This window comes from Penicillium mononematosum (assembly GCF_028829835.1).
Source record: "Penicillium mononematosum strain IBT 11891 chromosome Unknown utg000005l:1.0-9366267.0:1.0-9372171.0, whole genome shotgun sequence".
In the NCBI taxonomy this organism is placed as follows: domain Eukaryota; kingdom Fungi; phylum Ascomycota; class Eurotiomycetes; order Eurotiales; family Aspergillaceae; genus Penicillium; species Penicillium mononematosum.
The window spans coordinates 2,588,854-2,604,371 of record NW_026643275.1 but is presented as its reverse complement, the minus strand read 5'-3'; the positions used below and the strand labels follow the sequence as shown (position 1 = coordinate 2,604,371).

The window sequence follows — 15,518 nt, the reverse complement described above, 5'->3', positions numbered from 1 at the left end:
AAAGAGGAAATATGCAGACAGCTCACTGATCTTACAGCTAAGCCATCTGTTACAGCCTAACGGGTTGTGCGGGCTCGAGAGTTGACTAGGAGTTGTGAAACGCCTAGATAAGAGTGGACATAGCGACCATTGTCGTTGAGGCGAACCTTTGGTTTCCCAGCTGAGTACTCCCTTCATGGATAAGGCGTGCGGGGAAAATAGAAAAGTATGCGCATCGGTGTCAAGGCTGATGATCAAGCTACCAAGGTCCTGTGTCAGATGTCCGTTCAAATATCGGAAGTGCCCCGAAGGTCTGTCTTATAGAGAGTACCTTGCGATTTGCTACTGCTATTTTTTCGCTCGAACTGCGACATGGACTTTGTTTATTTGAGTGGAACAATCTCTTTTTGTTTTTTTTTTTTGTATCTGTTAAAAATATGGATTCATGCTTCTCGAACCCGGAATAAAGCGCTCTAGATGACGTGTGTAGACACACATCAATCAAACTGACCAAATTATTAACCAAAAAGGACTACTGAAATTAAAGTGACGAATTTGACTTTCAATCCCAACAAGGCAATATAGCGCCCAAATTTAGTGCTTCAGGGAATGTCAGCCATGCGAGTCTAAATATGTCCGAGGTCGCTGATCAACTTACCGAGATGTCTTCCCATTTCTCCCAGCCCCGTCCACGAACTTGAGCCAGTTCTTCATCCGTCAGCTGCTTGCCGGTAGTGAAGTATCCCGACTGGATTTTGGCATCAATCTCGACCCTTGAATCACCAGGGATCATCTCGTCGGGGATAGGGATACGCTCGATAATCTTGATACCAGAGTCCACGATGGCGTCGTGCTTCATGTTCGACATTGACAGCATGCGATCGATCTTTGTGATACCGAGCCAGTGCAGAATGTCTGGCATAAGAGCTTGGAATCGCATCTGCAGTGAAGGACGTCAGTATATACAAGCCACGTTAAGTGTCGAGGATCCTTACATCGCGAACACCAGCAATGTTCTCTGTCCGAGTGAAGTATTTATCGGCGGTGTCGCCTCCACGCTTGCGTGCATTATAAACAAGATACTTAATCACTTCTCCAAGGGCTCGACCTTCCTTACGGAAGTAGATGACCACACCACTGCCGCCATTCTGTGCCTCTCGGATGGCTTCGCGAATACCGAACGCCAAGTATGGTCGACAGGTACAGATATCTGACTGGAAGACATCACTGCCATTGCACTCATCGTGGACGCGCAGGGCCAGCTTGACATTCTCGTCCGAGATCCGATCCGGTGGACCGAAGATGTACACTGTAAGGCCTCCGATTGGTGGCAGGAAGGTTTTCAGATCAGGCCGAGTGATAAGCTCGGGGTAGCTCCCACCAGTATGCTCGAACAAAGTGCGACGAAGGGTGCCTTCATCAACTCCAAATCGCTCTGCCACACCGGGAAGATACCAGACAGGCTCCGCTGCTACCTTAGTGACACGAACCTCGCCAGATGAATCAACAAGGATAGATCCGTCCACCTCCAGCAGTCCATTCTTCACATCATCTGCAATCTCCGCAAGTTTCATGTTAGCTCGAGTGACCGCCATAGTTGGACGGATATCCCAGCCAGCCTCCAGCTCTGCCTTGAACTGGTTGACGATGTCATGGCCGTAAGGGTCTAGCGAGACGATCTTTTTCTTATCGGCCCAGGCAGGCTGCGGTGGGAAATTGAACGTCGGCTCAGAGTTACGGAAGTCCGGTCGGAAATTCGCATCCAAGTCACCAGCGGCAATTGCAAGGGCATTATAGATGCTATAACTGCCACCGTGGGCGCCGATGGCATTGCGGCGTTTGACGAGGTTTCCGCTGCGGGATACAACTACCGGACCCCGGGATTTAGCGTCGGGAGCGCCCCACTCAAGGGGGACGGGATCAATGCCGCTCTGGCCTGGGTAAGTAGTCAACTATACTTGATATCAGCATCATACGAACATTCAAATCAGCACATATCTGATCTTGCTCACGATAATATGCTTGCTGTATCGGTGGTTGGGGTCGGTGGGGGCAGTTGGGGATGGTTCTGGTTCCGTTTGTACGGGCAAGACGGCGGTGGTGACGGGTTCTGTTTTCAACATGGTTACTTATGGAAGGATTGCCCCAGGGTGACGACTCTAGGAAGCAAGATTTGATGAAAGTTTACAAGAGAAGAAATAGAAAGGGGAGAAAGAGACCTGGAGGAGGGGAAGTACAGAGCCATGTGACCCGTGGACTTATCTTTCTCCTCACGTTATCTGAGGGGCTTATCTGCAGGTTTACAAAGGGATACTATGGATATATGTGTATATATAGTACTTTGTATTAATTTTGATTGTCATGTAGTATCGTGTACACATAGAATAGCGGTATATGTAATGTGACTATATACTGTTCTAATTACCCCAGCTTCCCCCCACCGGTTTCCACCGGAGTTCTTCGGCGTTCAATTTAGCTGGTCGGAGTTAGCGAACACCGAAATTCCCTGGATTATGGCCATTTTGCCTGGAGACGCTACAGATATACGGAATACCTTAAAGCAGAATTGCCTGTATTTCCCCATGAGGTAAGTGATTTCGGTTCCTATTTTAATGCCACCCGCTAACTACATGTACAGTACCTCGCGTCGTCGGAATGGAAAACCAGCCTCCTGCGAGCCGTGTCGCAGAGACAAAGTCCGCTGTGACCATGCATTACCTGTATGCACTCGCTGTAGAGATCGTGGGCTCTCCACGCGATGCTACTATCACCCCGCTCCCCTGACAAGGCCCAAGGGCCGCCGGATCTTCCCATTGGCAGAGGGAGTTCCCTTTGATCGACCTCCATCGGCAAGGTGTGTCAATTGTAAATTCACTTTTTTGGTCTCATTCCGTCCACATTGAATTCCCAGTCAATTACTGCTCCCAATGCAGTTCCAGCTATATCCATATACATAACAGGCTCTTATAATTTCTGTTTCCCAGGAACCCTCATTCAAGCGGGACGTCACTGAACCCCGACGTATCTAATGCGGGACAAGAGAGCTCTACTGGGCGCATAACCCGTACCCAACCATTGCTTTCTGGGTACTTCGGCCCCACGAGCTTTGTATCCCCCCCTAACCGAGGATGTCGACTTGGGGTCGGAAGGTCAGGGCCTGGGCCTGGAGATCGAATCTTCCCAGAGGGTCCTGCCACCATACTGGGTCCACAAGATCTCCGAAATCCTATTGATACTCAACGATTTTAACAAAGTTGAAGCCCTAATCCGCGATTATTATGCACTAAGCCAAAGTGCGATTATAGCGGCACCATTCGTGCTCAACAGCCTTGGTCCGGTCGGCTCCATGTGCAAAGAGAACATATCAGATCGGAATCTCTCTGATTTCACGTCTTCACTGACGGTGAGCATAATACAAAACACGGCTGAGATTTTCGAGGTTCCGCCCGAGACACAAGGGCGGGACTTCCATACGCTATTTACGGGTCCAGCAATCCGCCTCGAGATTATTGGGCTTCTCTGCGCTCTCGCTGGTCGAGCAAGGTATCTAGGGCTCGCTAGTGACAGGTTCGAAGATGACCGAACCTCGCGATCTCAATATGCGCATAAGATGCTTGCAGCCAGCGATGCCGCACTGCACATTTGCAAGATTCTTACACCACTCAATGACCTGACGATATGGTTGGTGCATGAGATTCTCCTGTTGTCGGATATAGTACATGGCGACTCAAGTTCGTTCAGCCCACCCGATTCATCCAACACCTTTGCACTTCCTAACATATTCTAGGCCCTGCCTGCTGGAAGCGACTAGGCGAACTTTCCACGGACATCTTCGCACTCGGTCTCCACCGTGACTCCAAGACTCCGAATGATCTACCCGAGTTCCTGTTAGAGTCACGCCGACGACAATTCGCTGCAGCATACCAGCTTGACAAGAGCATTGCCACATTCTTAGGCCGACCGCCAAGAATACCATGGCGATACGCCGATTGTCGCATGCCCCTTGATATAAGCGATGAAGCACTCGCTACCGATAACAAGGTCTTGAATTACTCCCACGACTATATTGACGAGAATGGCTGGAGTCGTCACGGAGTAGTCCAGCGGTCATCATGGATACGAGTGCGATTTATCATCAGTACATTTCGGGATGAGATCCTCGAGGTCTCTTTGCAGAACATGACACCCGAAATGGAAAATATGCTCAAGTAGGTCATCCCTTTCTTTCTTCATGCTCAGCAGCTGATCCATACAGGAATATCTCGCAGAGATGTCATCTAGCATGGGATTCGCTCCCCAGTTGTCTACGCTACAGCCCACAATGCTGGGATCAGAATTTACACATAGCCGTGTGTCTCATGATGATCATTTCATATCTGGCATATCTGTACAACGACTTCCTCATCCAGAGACTCATCGCCGGGAAGAATAACCCGCGCGGAAATACAGAACTGCTCGCCGTGAGCGCTGATATATTATCAACCGTTCTGACGTTGGGCATGCAGCGCGAACAAATGATCGATCTCCGGCCGGATTTTGCTTGGACGGTACGTACTATCAAGAACTATCAAAAAAAGCTTCTTCGGCCTATTTATACTAAGTGGATGGCAGGTCCTGCTCTACGGCTTCCCCAGCGCCAGTCTACTCATCAAAGCCCTGCAGCACCAAAAACGCACAGGGGAGCCATTCCTCTACGAAGGGTCCAGATCGGCGCTTATCCGCAATCTGAGTGTCTTCATTTCGCATCTTGAATCCATCGTTCGGCCGGATAATGCCAACTATGCTCTCTTTCAACGGGCCAGTCAGCTGTTTTCTAGGATCATTGATGAGATCCTGGAGCCGCAGTCGATTCTCCCGGACTCGAATCTTGAGGATACTTCTGGTTTCGACTTTGATCCGATGATCGAGGTTGATGGTCTGGATTTGTTCAATAACATGGATTTTGGGGTTGCATTTAACCAGTGGTTGTTTTAAAAGGGAGGCTTTGTCTTGCAGTGGCTTCATGTATATAGTCGTGATAGAAGGGATTTGTGGGTAGACGAATCAGACTGCTAGGTCTGTCTCTGTAAATTTGCCTCTGTCGAAGGGGTATACATGTACTCATCAAATTTATGGGGATGGCTGAAGCCACCAGAATAAATAAAACAAAAAAGGCGCGCATACTACGCCATCGACGGACCCCCAGAAGGGACATCACTTCATATGTAATGTCGCTAGCTCTTGGTCTGGACTGTATGCTCCTCAAGCACTAGGGACTGAAGAGGAAATCCTGCGGAACATGAACTCTCAACCAAGCAAATGATTAGCAAGAGGCTGAGCCACGAGAAGACAGAGCTAGGCTCAAAGATGAAATTTCAAATGTGTAATGACATCTGCCTGGGCAAGAGCAGTACTAGTATCTACCCGAGAGCGCTGAGGCGCCGATGTAACGAATTCGACACAGCCCGAGGAACTGACATCTGGAGTTTAAGTGGCTGTAGGCAATGGTGGCTGTCACGGAAGTCGGCTGGACGATATCTGCGTGTTTCGACTTCGCGTCGATTGTTACGTTGACGTTATTGCTAAGCTCCCGATCGATGGGCTGAACAGAAAACTGGTTCCATGAGATGAGGAAGATGCGAGAGAATCTGAATACATGAAAGATTAATCGGCGCCGAAAGATGACCCACAGGAAGAATTCAGAATCACAGGAAAAGAAGAAAGGAAGACAATCTACAGACAGGCCGGAATGGAAAAGATGTTGTTTTTGAATAGCAATTGACTTCCTTGACTTCAAGCCAGCCGCTTCTTTTGGCATATCTGGCAAATGCAGACCAGGAGAAGTGGAATGGGCTGCAGGAGCCATGCGCGCAAATAGGTATCTAATTTCCTCTCAACCATGTTGGACCGCGAAAGAAAAAGAAGAGATTTCGTCACTCTCCAAAGCATGAAACGTGAAATGATTCGTTCAAACCAGAATGTTGAGATTGAAGGTGTCAATGCATGTTGTACACTGACATCGACATTCCGAGCGCTTAGTTGGTCTGGACAAAGTCGGCCTGAGCTCGGGTATTCTTGATAGTCTTCTTAATCATTTCCTCCACTTCATCCCAGTCGCTAGTATCGATGCGGTCGATGATGCACTGGAAGTGTTCTTGGATCTTGCGAAGCATCTCCCACTCATTGCGGTTGGAAACGAATGAGATTGCCACGCCAATGCGACCAAAGCGACCGGTACGGCCGATACGGTGAAGATAGGTCTGGTAGTCGGGTGTGTTGGTGCGCTGACCGCCAGAGTACTCCTCGGGGATATCCTGAAGGCGAGAAAGGTTAGCTTTGAACGCAAAGCAGACAAACAATCAACTTACGTAGTTTACAACCAAGGAAACTGTGGAGACGTCGATTCCACGAGCGAGAACGTTGGTCGTGATGAGAACCTTAGCCTCACCGCTGCGGAAGGAATCAATAATCGCGTCACGCTGGGATCCCTCGACACCACCAGTCAATGAGGCGACGGTGTGACCCTCAGCAACCATACGCTTCTCAATCTCAACGGCAGAGGCGCGGGTCTATACGGCGATCAGCAATATTCCAAACTTAATCTGAGACGATACCTACCCGGACGAAAATGATTGAAGACCCGACAGTGAGCAGTCCGTAGAGCTGGACGAGGTTCTGGTATTTCTCCTCTTCAGTGCTGCAATCCATATAGAGTTGTTTGATGCCCTCAACGGTCAACTCCTCATGTTGGAGGGTGATCTCGTTTGCGGCAGGAGCAAACTTGCCCGCGTAGCGGTAGACGTGAGCGGGGAAAGTCGCGGAAAACAGGACGATTTGAACATTTCGGGGAATCATCCTACCCAGGACTATTAGCTGAAAGCTTTAAATGCCGAGGTTTGAGAGTACTTACGCCTTGGCCCGAATGCACTGGTCTCCCAGGCCTTGCTGGTCAAGCATGTTATCGGCCTCATCCAGGACAAGCACCTTCAAGCCGATAGGGTTCATAATACGCTTCTTGATCATATCCTGGACAGTACCGGGTGTGCCAACGACAACTGAGCAGTCCATCTTCGACGGGCGAGCATTGGAATCGGCAGGAACAGCAGTGCCGATGATGAGACCATCAAGGAACTGACCCATAATCTGGATCACGCCGACAATCTGGCGAGCCAATTCACGGGTGGGAGCGAGGATCAGAGCTTGCGGCGTCATCTGCATCTGCTCCGTCGAGAGGTCGAGACGACTAAGAATGTTGAGAACGAAGGCTGCGGTTTTGCCGGTACCGGACTGCGATTGACCAACCAAATTCTTCGGGGGGTTGCTCATCAGGAGGGGAAGGGCACGCTCCTGGACCTTGGACGGCTTGCGGAAGTTCATGGTCGAGAGACCTTTCAGGATGCGCGCATCTCTAGTGTGTCAATCAAGTTAGCTTTGAGACACTCGCTTGCACAAGATATCAGTGAATAGCACTCACAGGCCCAGATCTTCAAAGCTCTTGACTGAGAACAGGGGGTTGTTGGGGTCCGCTTGCAAGTCACTCAATTTCACCGCAACAGTGTAGTCGGGCTCCTCAAGATTTGCGGAACCCTGCGCGGGGGCAGAGGCCCCGTCCTCCTTGGGGGCGGCGGAGACATTGGAGGTATCTGTAAAATCAAAGAAAAGAATATTAGCATCAGTCGGGGTAGCGCGCGTTTTCCGGTCGTATCGACTGGAGGAATCAGCGACGGTGGCAGTCTCGTTTCGTACCGGTGGGCTTCGACTCGTCAGGCTTGGTGATGCGGTCAGCCAAGGAGCCCGCAGCAGGGGTGGTCTCTAGATTATCAGACATTGTACAAAGTCTGGGTGGGTATCTCGAGAGACTTGGAGAAGGAAAGGTGGAGGGGTGGTCGTGGGGTAAAGAAAAGTTCGAAATGGATTAAGATGAGCGCAGGGGATTTAAGGCGCCAACTCAGGATGACTTCAATTAAGTCCCAGGAGGAATGGAGGAAAGAAATCAAAAATCCAACCCAAGGAGAGAAGAGCAATAGCCAAAGAAAACAATAGCTCTCTCACTGAATGGAAGAAAACAGATGACGCCGAAGGATAGGAACTAGTCCGAATTGAGTCAAAGTGAAATAAATGAAATGGTATTGTAATATATGGGCAGGACACATATTAACTACCAGCAACGTGTATGTTCGGTATTGTCACAGAGGCCGGGCTTCTCCCCGCCTTGGCTATTGAGCTCATTCTTCCTGTCTGAATGGCCTTATTAGCCCATTGAACACTGCTTAATTGGAGACGTCAACTATTTTGGCTGACACCAGACAAGTGGCTCATTGACGAGCAGTGCTGACACCAGGCAACCCGATCTCATTGTTCGGTCTTCCATTCCCGCACTGTCCCATGCGCGTCTGCCTTGGGATCTTAATCCAGCCATGGCGGCCGCAGACGTTGCTCCCCAGTTTGGAGCAGAGTTAAAGGTATCGGTACTCTACAGTGATAGTCGCATATACATAACTAACTGGGTTAATTTGTCTAGGATTCTTTTAAACCAGTTAACAGTTGGGTACGATCCTGATCTCATTTCCCCGCAACGAACCCGTCAGATCACCTTATGTGCTTGAAGTGGAGCTAATGCAAACATGTTGCACAGGTATCGAATGGCATATCATGGGTAGACGAGATACACCAATTTTACCGCGAGCGTAGTGCCATTGAGAAGGAGTACGCATCCAAGTTAACGGCCCTTTGCAAGAAGTACTATGACCGCAAGTCGAAGAAGATCAGCCCTTTGAGTGTGGGCGATACACCCACCTTAACCCCCGGCTCCCTCGAAAGCGCATCGCTCACTACATGGACTACACAATTGAACGCCGTGGAATCCCACGCTGCCGAACGAGACAAATTTGCCTCAGAATTGGTAGTGCAGGTGGCGGATCCTCTGAAACAAGCTGCCGCCCAATATGAAGAGATCCGCAAATGCCACGTTGAATATCATGGAAAGTTAGAAAAGGAACGGGAGGCAGCATATGGTGATCTCAAGAAAGCCAAGGGCAAATACGATGGCGCATGCCAGGAGGTTGAATCTCGCAGAAAGAAAATGGAGTCCGCTTTTGACCATGGCAAGAGCAAAGCACAAGCAGCATATCAACAACAAATACTGGAGATGAACAACTATAAGGCATGGCTCACGCAACCGCGAACTTCGTGTCCTGATGCTAACTTGCGACTAGAACCTCTATCTCATCAGCATCAATGTGACAAATAAGCTCAAGGAGAAATTTTACCATGAATATGTCCCTGAGGTGATCGATGTAAGATGGACCTTCCACTCCCCAGACCCCGGATCGATTGTACTCATATTTCCGGCCAGGGTTTACAAAACCTCAATGAAACACGAGTCGCAAAATTGAACTTGATGTGGTCGCTCGCCGCCCAACTTGAAAAGGCATCTCTTTCAAATAGCACAGAGCACATGGCCAATCTTCTTGTCGAAATTCCTCGCAACAACCCGCACCTAGACTCCATGATGTTCCTCCAGCACAATGTGACTCAGTCGCAGGAACCTGCCAACCTAGGATTTGAGCCGAGTCCAGTATGGCACGATGATGCTTCAATCATCGCCGATGAGGCAGCCAAGGTCTTCCTGCGCAACGTCCTGAGTAAGAGCAAAACTCAAATCCGCGAACTACGGGTCGAGTCGGACCGGAAGAAGCGCGAGGTTGAAGGAAGCAAGAAAGTGCGCGAAAATATTCAACATGGCAAAGATAATCGAAACGAGTTAGATGTCGTGCGGTCCATTTTCTACATTCAAGAATCCCTGCACGAGGTTGACCGCAAGTGGGTTACAGCCGAGGTAGAAACGGCAACTATCATGGCAGTGGCTGGAGATTTGTCGTTGGGGGCCCAGAACCACAATTTCCGCTCTCAGACATTCAAGATCCCGACAAATTGCGATCTTTGCGGTGAGCGAATCTGGGGCCTGTCCGCCAAGGGCTTTGATTGTCGGGATTGTGGTTACACCTGCCATAGTAAATGTCAAATGAAGGTGCCCGCGGAGTGCCCGGGTGAGCAAACGAAGGAAGACAAGAAGAAACTCAAGGCCCTGCGACAGGAACAGGCTGGTGCCATGCCTGCTGTGGACATCGGCACCCCTACGGCTTCCACTGCCGCCCCGTCCCTGACGCGACAAAACACAATGAACTCTCTTAGTTCAGGATATGCGGCCAGTACGGCTCGGTCGGTATCGAACGTTGCTACTCAGCCCACAGCAGAAAGCCCAGCAGAGGAGCCTCCAGCCCCCGTTGCAGAGACAAAGCCAGCTGCCACTGCCCCAAGGAGGAACCGGGTGCTAGCACCACCTCCGGCAGCATACATGGCTGCACCTCCACCGAGCGATTCTGGCATGAGCTCGAAATCCAAAGAGCCACGAGGTAAGATGCTGTACGCGTATCAAGCCACCGGCTCGGATGAGGTCAGCGTGGAAGAGGGGGATGAAGTGATGATCCTCGAACCAGATGGTACGTCCTCTTATCCTACCGTTTACGCCAATTTATTAACAATTGCACAGATGGTTCTGGATGGATGCGTGTGCGAGCCGGAGCCAACGAAGGACTTGTTCCGGCTTCATATGTCGAAGCCGCCCCAACGCCATCGCCCGTGCCATCCGCTAGTCCCAGTATGCCTGAGCGACCTGGGTCAACCTACTCGAATTCCTCGGCATCCCTGGCAGGAAGCGCGGCGCCGAAGCGTGTCGGTCCAGCCGTCGCGCCCAGACGAGGAGCCAAGAAATTGCAATATGTCGAGGCATTGTACGACTACGAAGCCCGCAGCGATATGGAGTGGAATATGGCAGAGGGTGACCGCTTTGTCCTGATTAACCGGGATAGTGGCGATGGATGGGCGGACGTCGAACGGGGTGGCGTTACGAAGAGCGTTCCGGCAAACTACATCCAGGAGGTGTAGTTGGCCTCCGTGCATTTTTTTTTCAGATCGGTTGCCACTTGTCTGTTTCCTTATAACGTCCAGGCTTGCTTTCTCTTATTTTTGTTCACTCTGTATAGTCGGCGTATCAGTGCCGTTCCGTCATTTACATCAGCGAGGAGCATTGGGGGCATTCGTGCTTGCATCCATTCGCGAGACTCGGATAGAGCATAGGACACGTTGTTTCCATTGAATCCACATGAAAGTTAAAACTGTCCCCGTGGGTAGCAGTGCAGATGTAAGAGATATCACAAACAGCGGAGCCAATGCTTCCACTCTTCCATTTTGTATATACGTCTTCAACCTCTTCCAAGAGATAAAATCATCAATCATCATGCGAGTTATTGACCGGGTTCGCAGCCCGGACCCCTCATGTTATTGGGCCGGTGGAAATCCGGTATCCAGATGCTCAAACCCTGTCTCAGCCGACCACATATACCTAGACCAGTCCTCCACATGGAACATATCCTCCATAGCCGGCAAGTCCAAATCCATATTGATGTCGACCTCATTCAAATACCCCAAAGTGCTCTCACCCAGTTCCAGCGCAGGGTCCAGCGAGAAGTCAAAGGGGTGCACCCCATCGAGCGGACTAACCACAGGCAACGTCTGCGCAGGCTGGGCCCCCGAAACCGCCAAAGAAGGCTGCAGAGAATACGCCGGATCGAACAAAGCCGCAGCCGTACCCTCCTCCTCGGAAACGGGATACTCATACAACGACCCGGGCGCCGAATGCGAAAGCGAACCCTGCTCAGCGCTAAGCGTCCGACCCGACTCTAACCCCGGCACCGCCGACCCCGAAAACGACACAGTATGTCTAGCGGAATCAACCCTAGACACCGAGCCCTCGGAGCCAGACCAATCACCCGCCGCATCGTGGTAGATAGTCGTCTTTCCAGGCGACGAAGCGGACGAAGTCGAACAGGCCGACTTCGACCCAGACCTGAACTTGGACTTGGACTTCGAGGTTGTCACTGCGGAGACATTCTTCCCCGACGAGATCGAGCCCGTTGGACTTGGACCTGGTCCGGGACGTGGGGCAATGGGGAGGAACCCGTTCGGATTTTGCCGATGGATTCTTCCGCTCGAGGATTTCTAGAAAAAGAGCAAACACCAATCAGTACCATGGCGTTTGCAATTTCTCTTCTTTTCTTTTTTCTTTCTGCCGTGGGAATTCCGGGTTTGGCTTTGTTTTTGTGTTTGCGTTACTTTTGGACATTTGAGCTCTGCGTCGCGCTTTGCGCGGGCGTGCTCGATTGGAGATGTGCAGGGTGTTGCGTTGCACATTGTGCATGTTGCGAAGGGGCGGCCTTTGCGCTTGATGCGGATCAGTGGTCGATCTGGTATTTGTTATGGTTAGTTTTTAGCTTTGGGGAATAGGGAAATGGGGATGTTTGGGTATAGTATTTAGTATACTAGAAGTATGGGAAAGAAAAGAAAATCCGTTGTGAATACTAACCATGATGTTTGCAGCTGGTCACACGGTGACCCCGTATACAAGCTTCACACGCCCACTTTTGACCGTCGATAAGCATACCTTAAGATGAGAGGTGGTGTGTGGATGGGGACAAGCTTATATACCTTTTTTTTCCCTGAGATCGTCCTATGTAGGACTGAGGGGTCAACCGGGATATTGAGATGACACAAATTTTTCATTTCTTTTTTTTTTTACTCATTACATATTCCAATACCTCGGAATCGATGTGTGCGAGAAACCCTATGATTCGATAGCCACAGGATCGACTCGGGCTGCATTTGGGGGGTTCAGTTGTGGCTTTGGCTTTTTCAGGGTATTTTTGCTTTCTTTCGCTTTTGACTGGAGCTTGGGCCATAGTTTCATCTTACTATGCGGTACTTTTGTTCCGGACGTGGGTCGCCGACAGAAAATACCAAAAAGGGTAAAACGGTTGGTACCTGGGTATACCTAGGTACTATTATAGTATGTACATATGTAGTCTTGGGGATAGCTGTACATACTATACGGAGTAGCTATGAGGGATTTTCGGTTGGAGAAGTCCCAGTTTATGCGAATAAATAAATTGATACGGGATCTTCTCCAATCTAATAATTTCCCTAAAATCGAATACTACCCAGATTTTAGAAATGCCTCATACTCTTATGTCTTTTCACGTGGATCTGAACTCGGCAATCGAGACGCCCGTTCCACCATGGGGCTGCACCTGGAGGTGGCTGTGCTAACCATTTTCCTATTAACCATTAACCGCAATAACCTGGGTTTTGTTTCATCTCTTCCTCTTGAATAACATATACTCAGCCCTTTCGTCCACTTATTCTCTTTGTATCTTCTTTTATCTCCTATTTCTCTTCTCTTCATATGTATTGAAAAGAAACGAGAAAAAAAAAAAAAAAAACAAGCTCCTTTCAGCTGTCGCGATTCCCACCAATCATAATGAACACAAAGGATCTTACCGCCCCACCTGCAGTATGCAGTATGCGCCATTTATATATTCCTGAGGCATTTTTCCTTTCCACTGGTTTTCTCAAGTTCTCAAAAGGATTTCTCGTTTCGACTGATTTCACTGATTTGACTGAAATAATTCTGCCTGTTGGCTCACTTGGGTCACACAGCATATGATGCGTTGGCCTTCTTTTTCTCCTTTTTTGTGCGGAAATCGCCTATCCCGTCAGAGGGGAAAAAAAACTTGACAGCATTCAACAGGTAGACCCTTCGACATCTCTGATTCCAAGTCAGCAAAGGATTCAAAAAAGTTATACTATCCTCAGACCCCGGGATAATGATCGTCTTCCCATGGACTTAGTCGATATTCGATATTCAGATGCATCAGCTAGGAACCGCCCACACATATTCGAATTCTCATAATCAATCCAAATACCTGGAAGACGAGCATATCCCAAGATAAGATGTCGGCCACGATTATCTCGATTGTACCAACAATGTATGATCGCGGGTGAGATTAACAATCGCGTTGACTCGATCGCTGCAGTTAACGTGTCAAGAGAATATCATCTGAGAGTCTCAAGAAGACCAGACTGACGCGAGGTGCGGACATGGCTATTTATATTAGTGTCCCAGCATTTCCCCTGAACGAGCAATATTGTCGATATTGCAAGGATTGCTTGGAACAGCCGTGCAGGGACAGCACCCCGTTCGCTGAGTTATATGGCTCATATCAATATTGATATGTTGCGCCCCCCCCTGGTTCAGACAGGGTTTTATATGGCGGTGATAATACCCTCGTCGGGTCTTTCGTTTCACCGCACGGTTGCTACTGGAACTTACCGAGGTAGTTACACCGACTATTTGACTAATGTAGAGTTTGCACCTCACGAGCATTCACGCATAACTGAACGTCTCAATTTGGATTTGGTGTTTCTTTCGATTCAAGCTCAAAGTAAAAGAATCACCAGGTCACTTCTCTACAATAAAGCTGCATGTAATAATAACATCGAAAGGGTCATCCAGGAGCATCTACTCGACCCAGATGATCGTCGCTAGAGATGCTTGCAGCGCGTCACATCCTCTATACCTTGTTGCAACTGTCCGTGACACGTCTCTGTGTGCCGGTAGAGTGGTTGATGGTTTTCAAAGAAATATCGGTCGTATAGCGACTCAGGGAGCTTGCCCTTACCGAAGAGATGTTCGAGAATCCACATAACGCCCACGTTGATCGGGATGGTCTTTACTTTGTCATCCAAGGCAATAGCAGGGTTGAAAACTGCTTCCAGTCCGTCGAGGCCGGCTAGCCAAAGCAGGCTGCTCAGAGGCCCAATCAACTCATCAAAATGATAAGTATTTGCATCCATGTGCTCTCCTATATCCCCGGGAATTTGACTTTCTCCCGGATCCCGTGCTCTCTGGACCATACCGGACGAAAGCCTACTTCTTCTAACCGGCTTGCGTTGGATAGCCGGCTTCGGCACCATGGTGAATGTGAATCGTTGATTCAGGTGCCAAACAACTCCAACACTGCGTGCCAGACAAGCGGGAAACCTCAAGCTTGGCAGCATCACTGAACGCGTTCGAAATGTCCGTTCGAGGTCGTGGATTTTCAATGCGATAAGATATGCGAGAAAAGGAAGCAGAGTAGGCAGGCGGAGGCATTGGAGCCTGGTCGTTCGAGTTCCCTGCCATCATTGTGGGCTATATAGACCTCGTGTGCTTGCTCATCGTGTGAGCGAGTTGATTCTGATTTCCCTCCATGTCAGAGGGTTTTCCTAGCTTGTCTTTGGGGATAGTAGGTGTTGTCAGGATAGTCGGTGTTCTGAGAGGTATGAGCTCGATTATCGGATGAGGAACTTGTACTGCTGTACCTGAAGGATGGCAGAGAGGAAATCGAAGGGTAAGTGAGTGATAGAGGAGAGGAAATTGAAGGCACAGAGTCTGTCGGACTTATCGAGTTGAAGTGTAAAGACTTGAATTCGAGTTTCATTCTAATCTTGGAATATTCATACATGTATAGCTTCGCTCTTGCCAAAATGGCACCTATACTTCATCTTGGCATTGTAAATAGAAATATTCGAATTATATTTGCCCCGGTCAACATTGCCAATGTACAGGTGTCCCTCTTCTCTAATCTAACCCCAGCATCATACGCAAACACAACAAGCAGTCA

The 15,518-nt window shown here is 49.3% G+C and overlaps 6 protein-coding genes across 6 annotated transcripts; 2 read left to right on the top strand and 4 right to left on the bottom strand.

Annotated features, from left to right (window-relative positions):
* Positions 1 to 573: 573 nt before the first annotated feature.
* On the bottom strand, positions 574 to 2,102 carry N7519_009059 (putative GTP cyclohydrolase II; the record flags this gene model as incomplete). The annotated part of the gene is made up of 4 exons (XM_057295832.1): positions 574 to 579; positions 638 to 919; positions 975 to 1,931; positions 1,992 to 2,102. 4 exons carry the CDS (start codon positions 2,100 to 2,102, stop codon positions 574 to 576), a joined length of 1,356 nt encoding a protein of 451 aa, XP_057143714.1.
* Positions 2,103 to 2,561: 459 nt separating this feature from the next.
* Positions 2,562 to 4,953, top strand: N7519_009058 (uncharacterized protein; the record flags this gene model as incomplete). The annotated part of the gene is given in 7 exon segments (XM_057295831.1): positions 2,562 to 2,566; positions 2,618 to 2,833; positions 2,964 to 3,087; positions 3,107 to 3,710; positions 3,767 to 4,187; positions 4,235 to 4,526; positions 4,591 to 4,953. The coding sequence occupies 7 exon segments, from the start codon at positions 2,562 to 2,564 to the stop codon at positions 4,951 to 4,953; spliced, it is 2,025 nt and encodes a 674-aa protein (XP_057143713.1).
* Positions 4,954 to 5,993: 1,040 nt separating this feature from the next.
* On the bottom strand, positions 5,994 to 7,786 carry dbp5 (ATP-dependent RNA helicase DBP5; the record flags this gene model as incomplete). The annotated part of the gene is made up of 6 exons (XM_057295830.1): positions 5,994 to 6,272; positions 6,327 to 6,527; positions 6,577 to 6,814; positions 6,869 to 7,366; positions 7,433 to 7,601; positions 7,705 to 7,786. 6 exons carry the CDS (start codon positions 7,784 to 7,786, stop codon positions 5,994 to 5,996), a joined length of 1,467 nt encoding a protein of 488 aa, XP_057143712.1.
* A 589-nt stretch (positions 7,787 to 8,375) lies between these two features.
* N7519_009056 (putative actin polymerization protein Bzz1) lies at positions 8,376 to 10,905 on the top strand (the record flags this gene model as incomplete). Its single annotated transcript, XM_057295829.1, has 6 exons — positions 8,376 to 8,420; positions 8,480 to 8,506; positions 8,594 to 9,121; positions 9,174 to 9,254; positions 9,314 to 10,460; positions 10,511 to 10,905. The coding sequence occupies 6 exons, from the start codon at positions 8,376 to 8,378 to the stop codon at positions 10,903 to 10,905; spliced, it is 2,223 nt and encodes a 740-aa protein (XP_057143711.1).
* A 393-nt stretch (positions 10,906 to 11,298) lies between these two features.
* Positions 11,299 to 12,458, bottom strand: N7519_009055 (uncharacterized protein; the record flags this gene model as incomplete). The annotated part of the gene is made up of 3 exons (XM_057295828.1): positions 11,299 to 12,018; positions 12,133 to 12,263; positions 12,383 to 12,458. 3 exons carry the CDS (start codon positions 12,456 to 12,458, stop codon positions 11,299 to 11,301), a joined length of 927 nt encoding a protein of 308 aa, XP_057143710.1.
* Positions 12,459 to 14,397: 1,939 nt separating this feature from the next.
* Positions 14,398 to 14,829, bottom strand: N7519_009054 (uncharacterized protein; the record flags this gene model as incomplete). The annotated part of the gene is made up of 1 exon (XM_057295827.1): positions 14,398 to 14,829. One exon carries the CDS (start codon positions 14,827 to 14,829, stop codon positions 14,398 to 14,400), a length of 432 nt encoding a protein of 143 aa, XP_057143709.1.
* Positions 14,830 to 15,518: the final 689 nt, after the last annotated feature.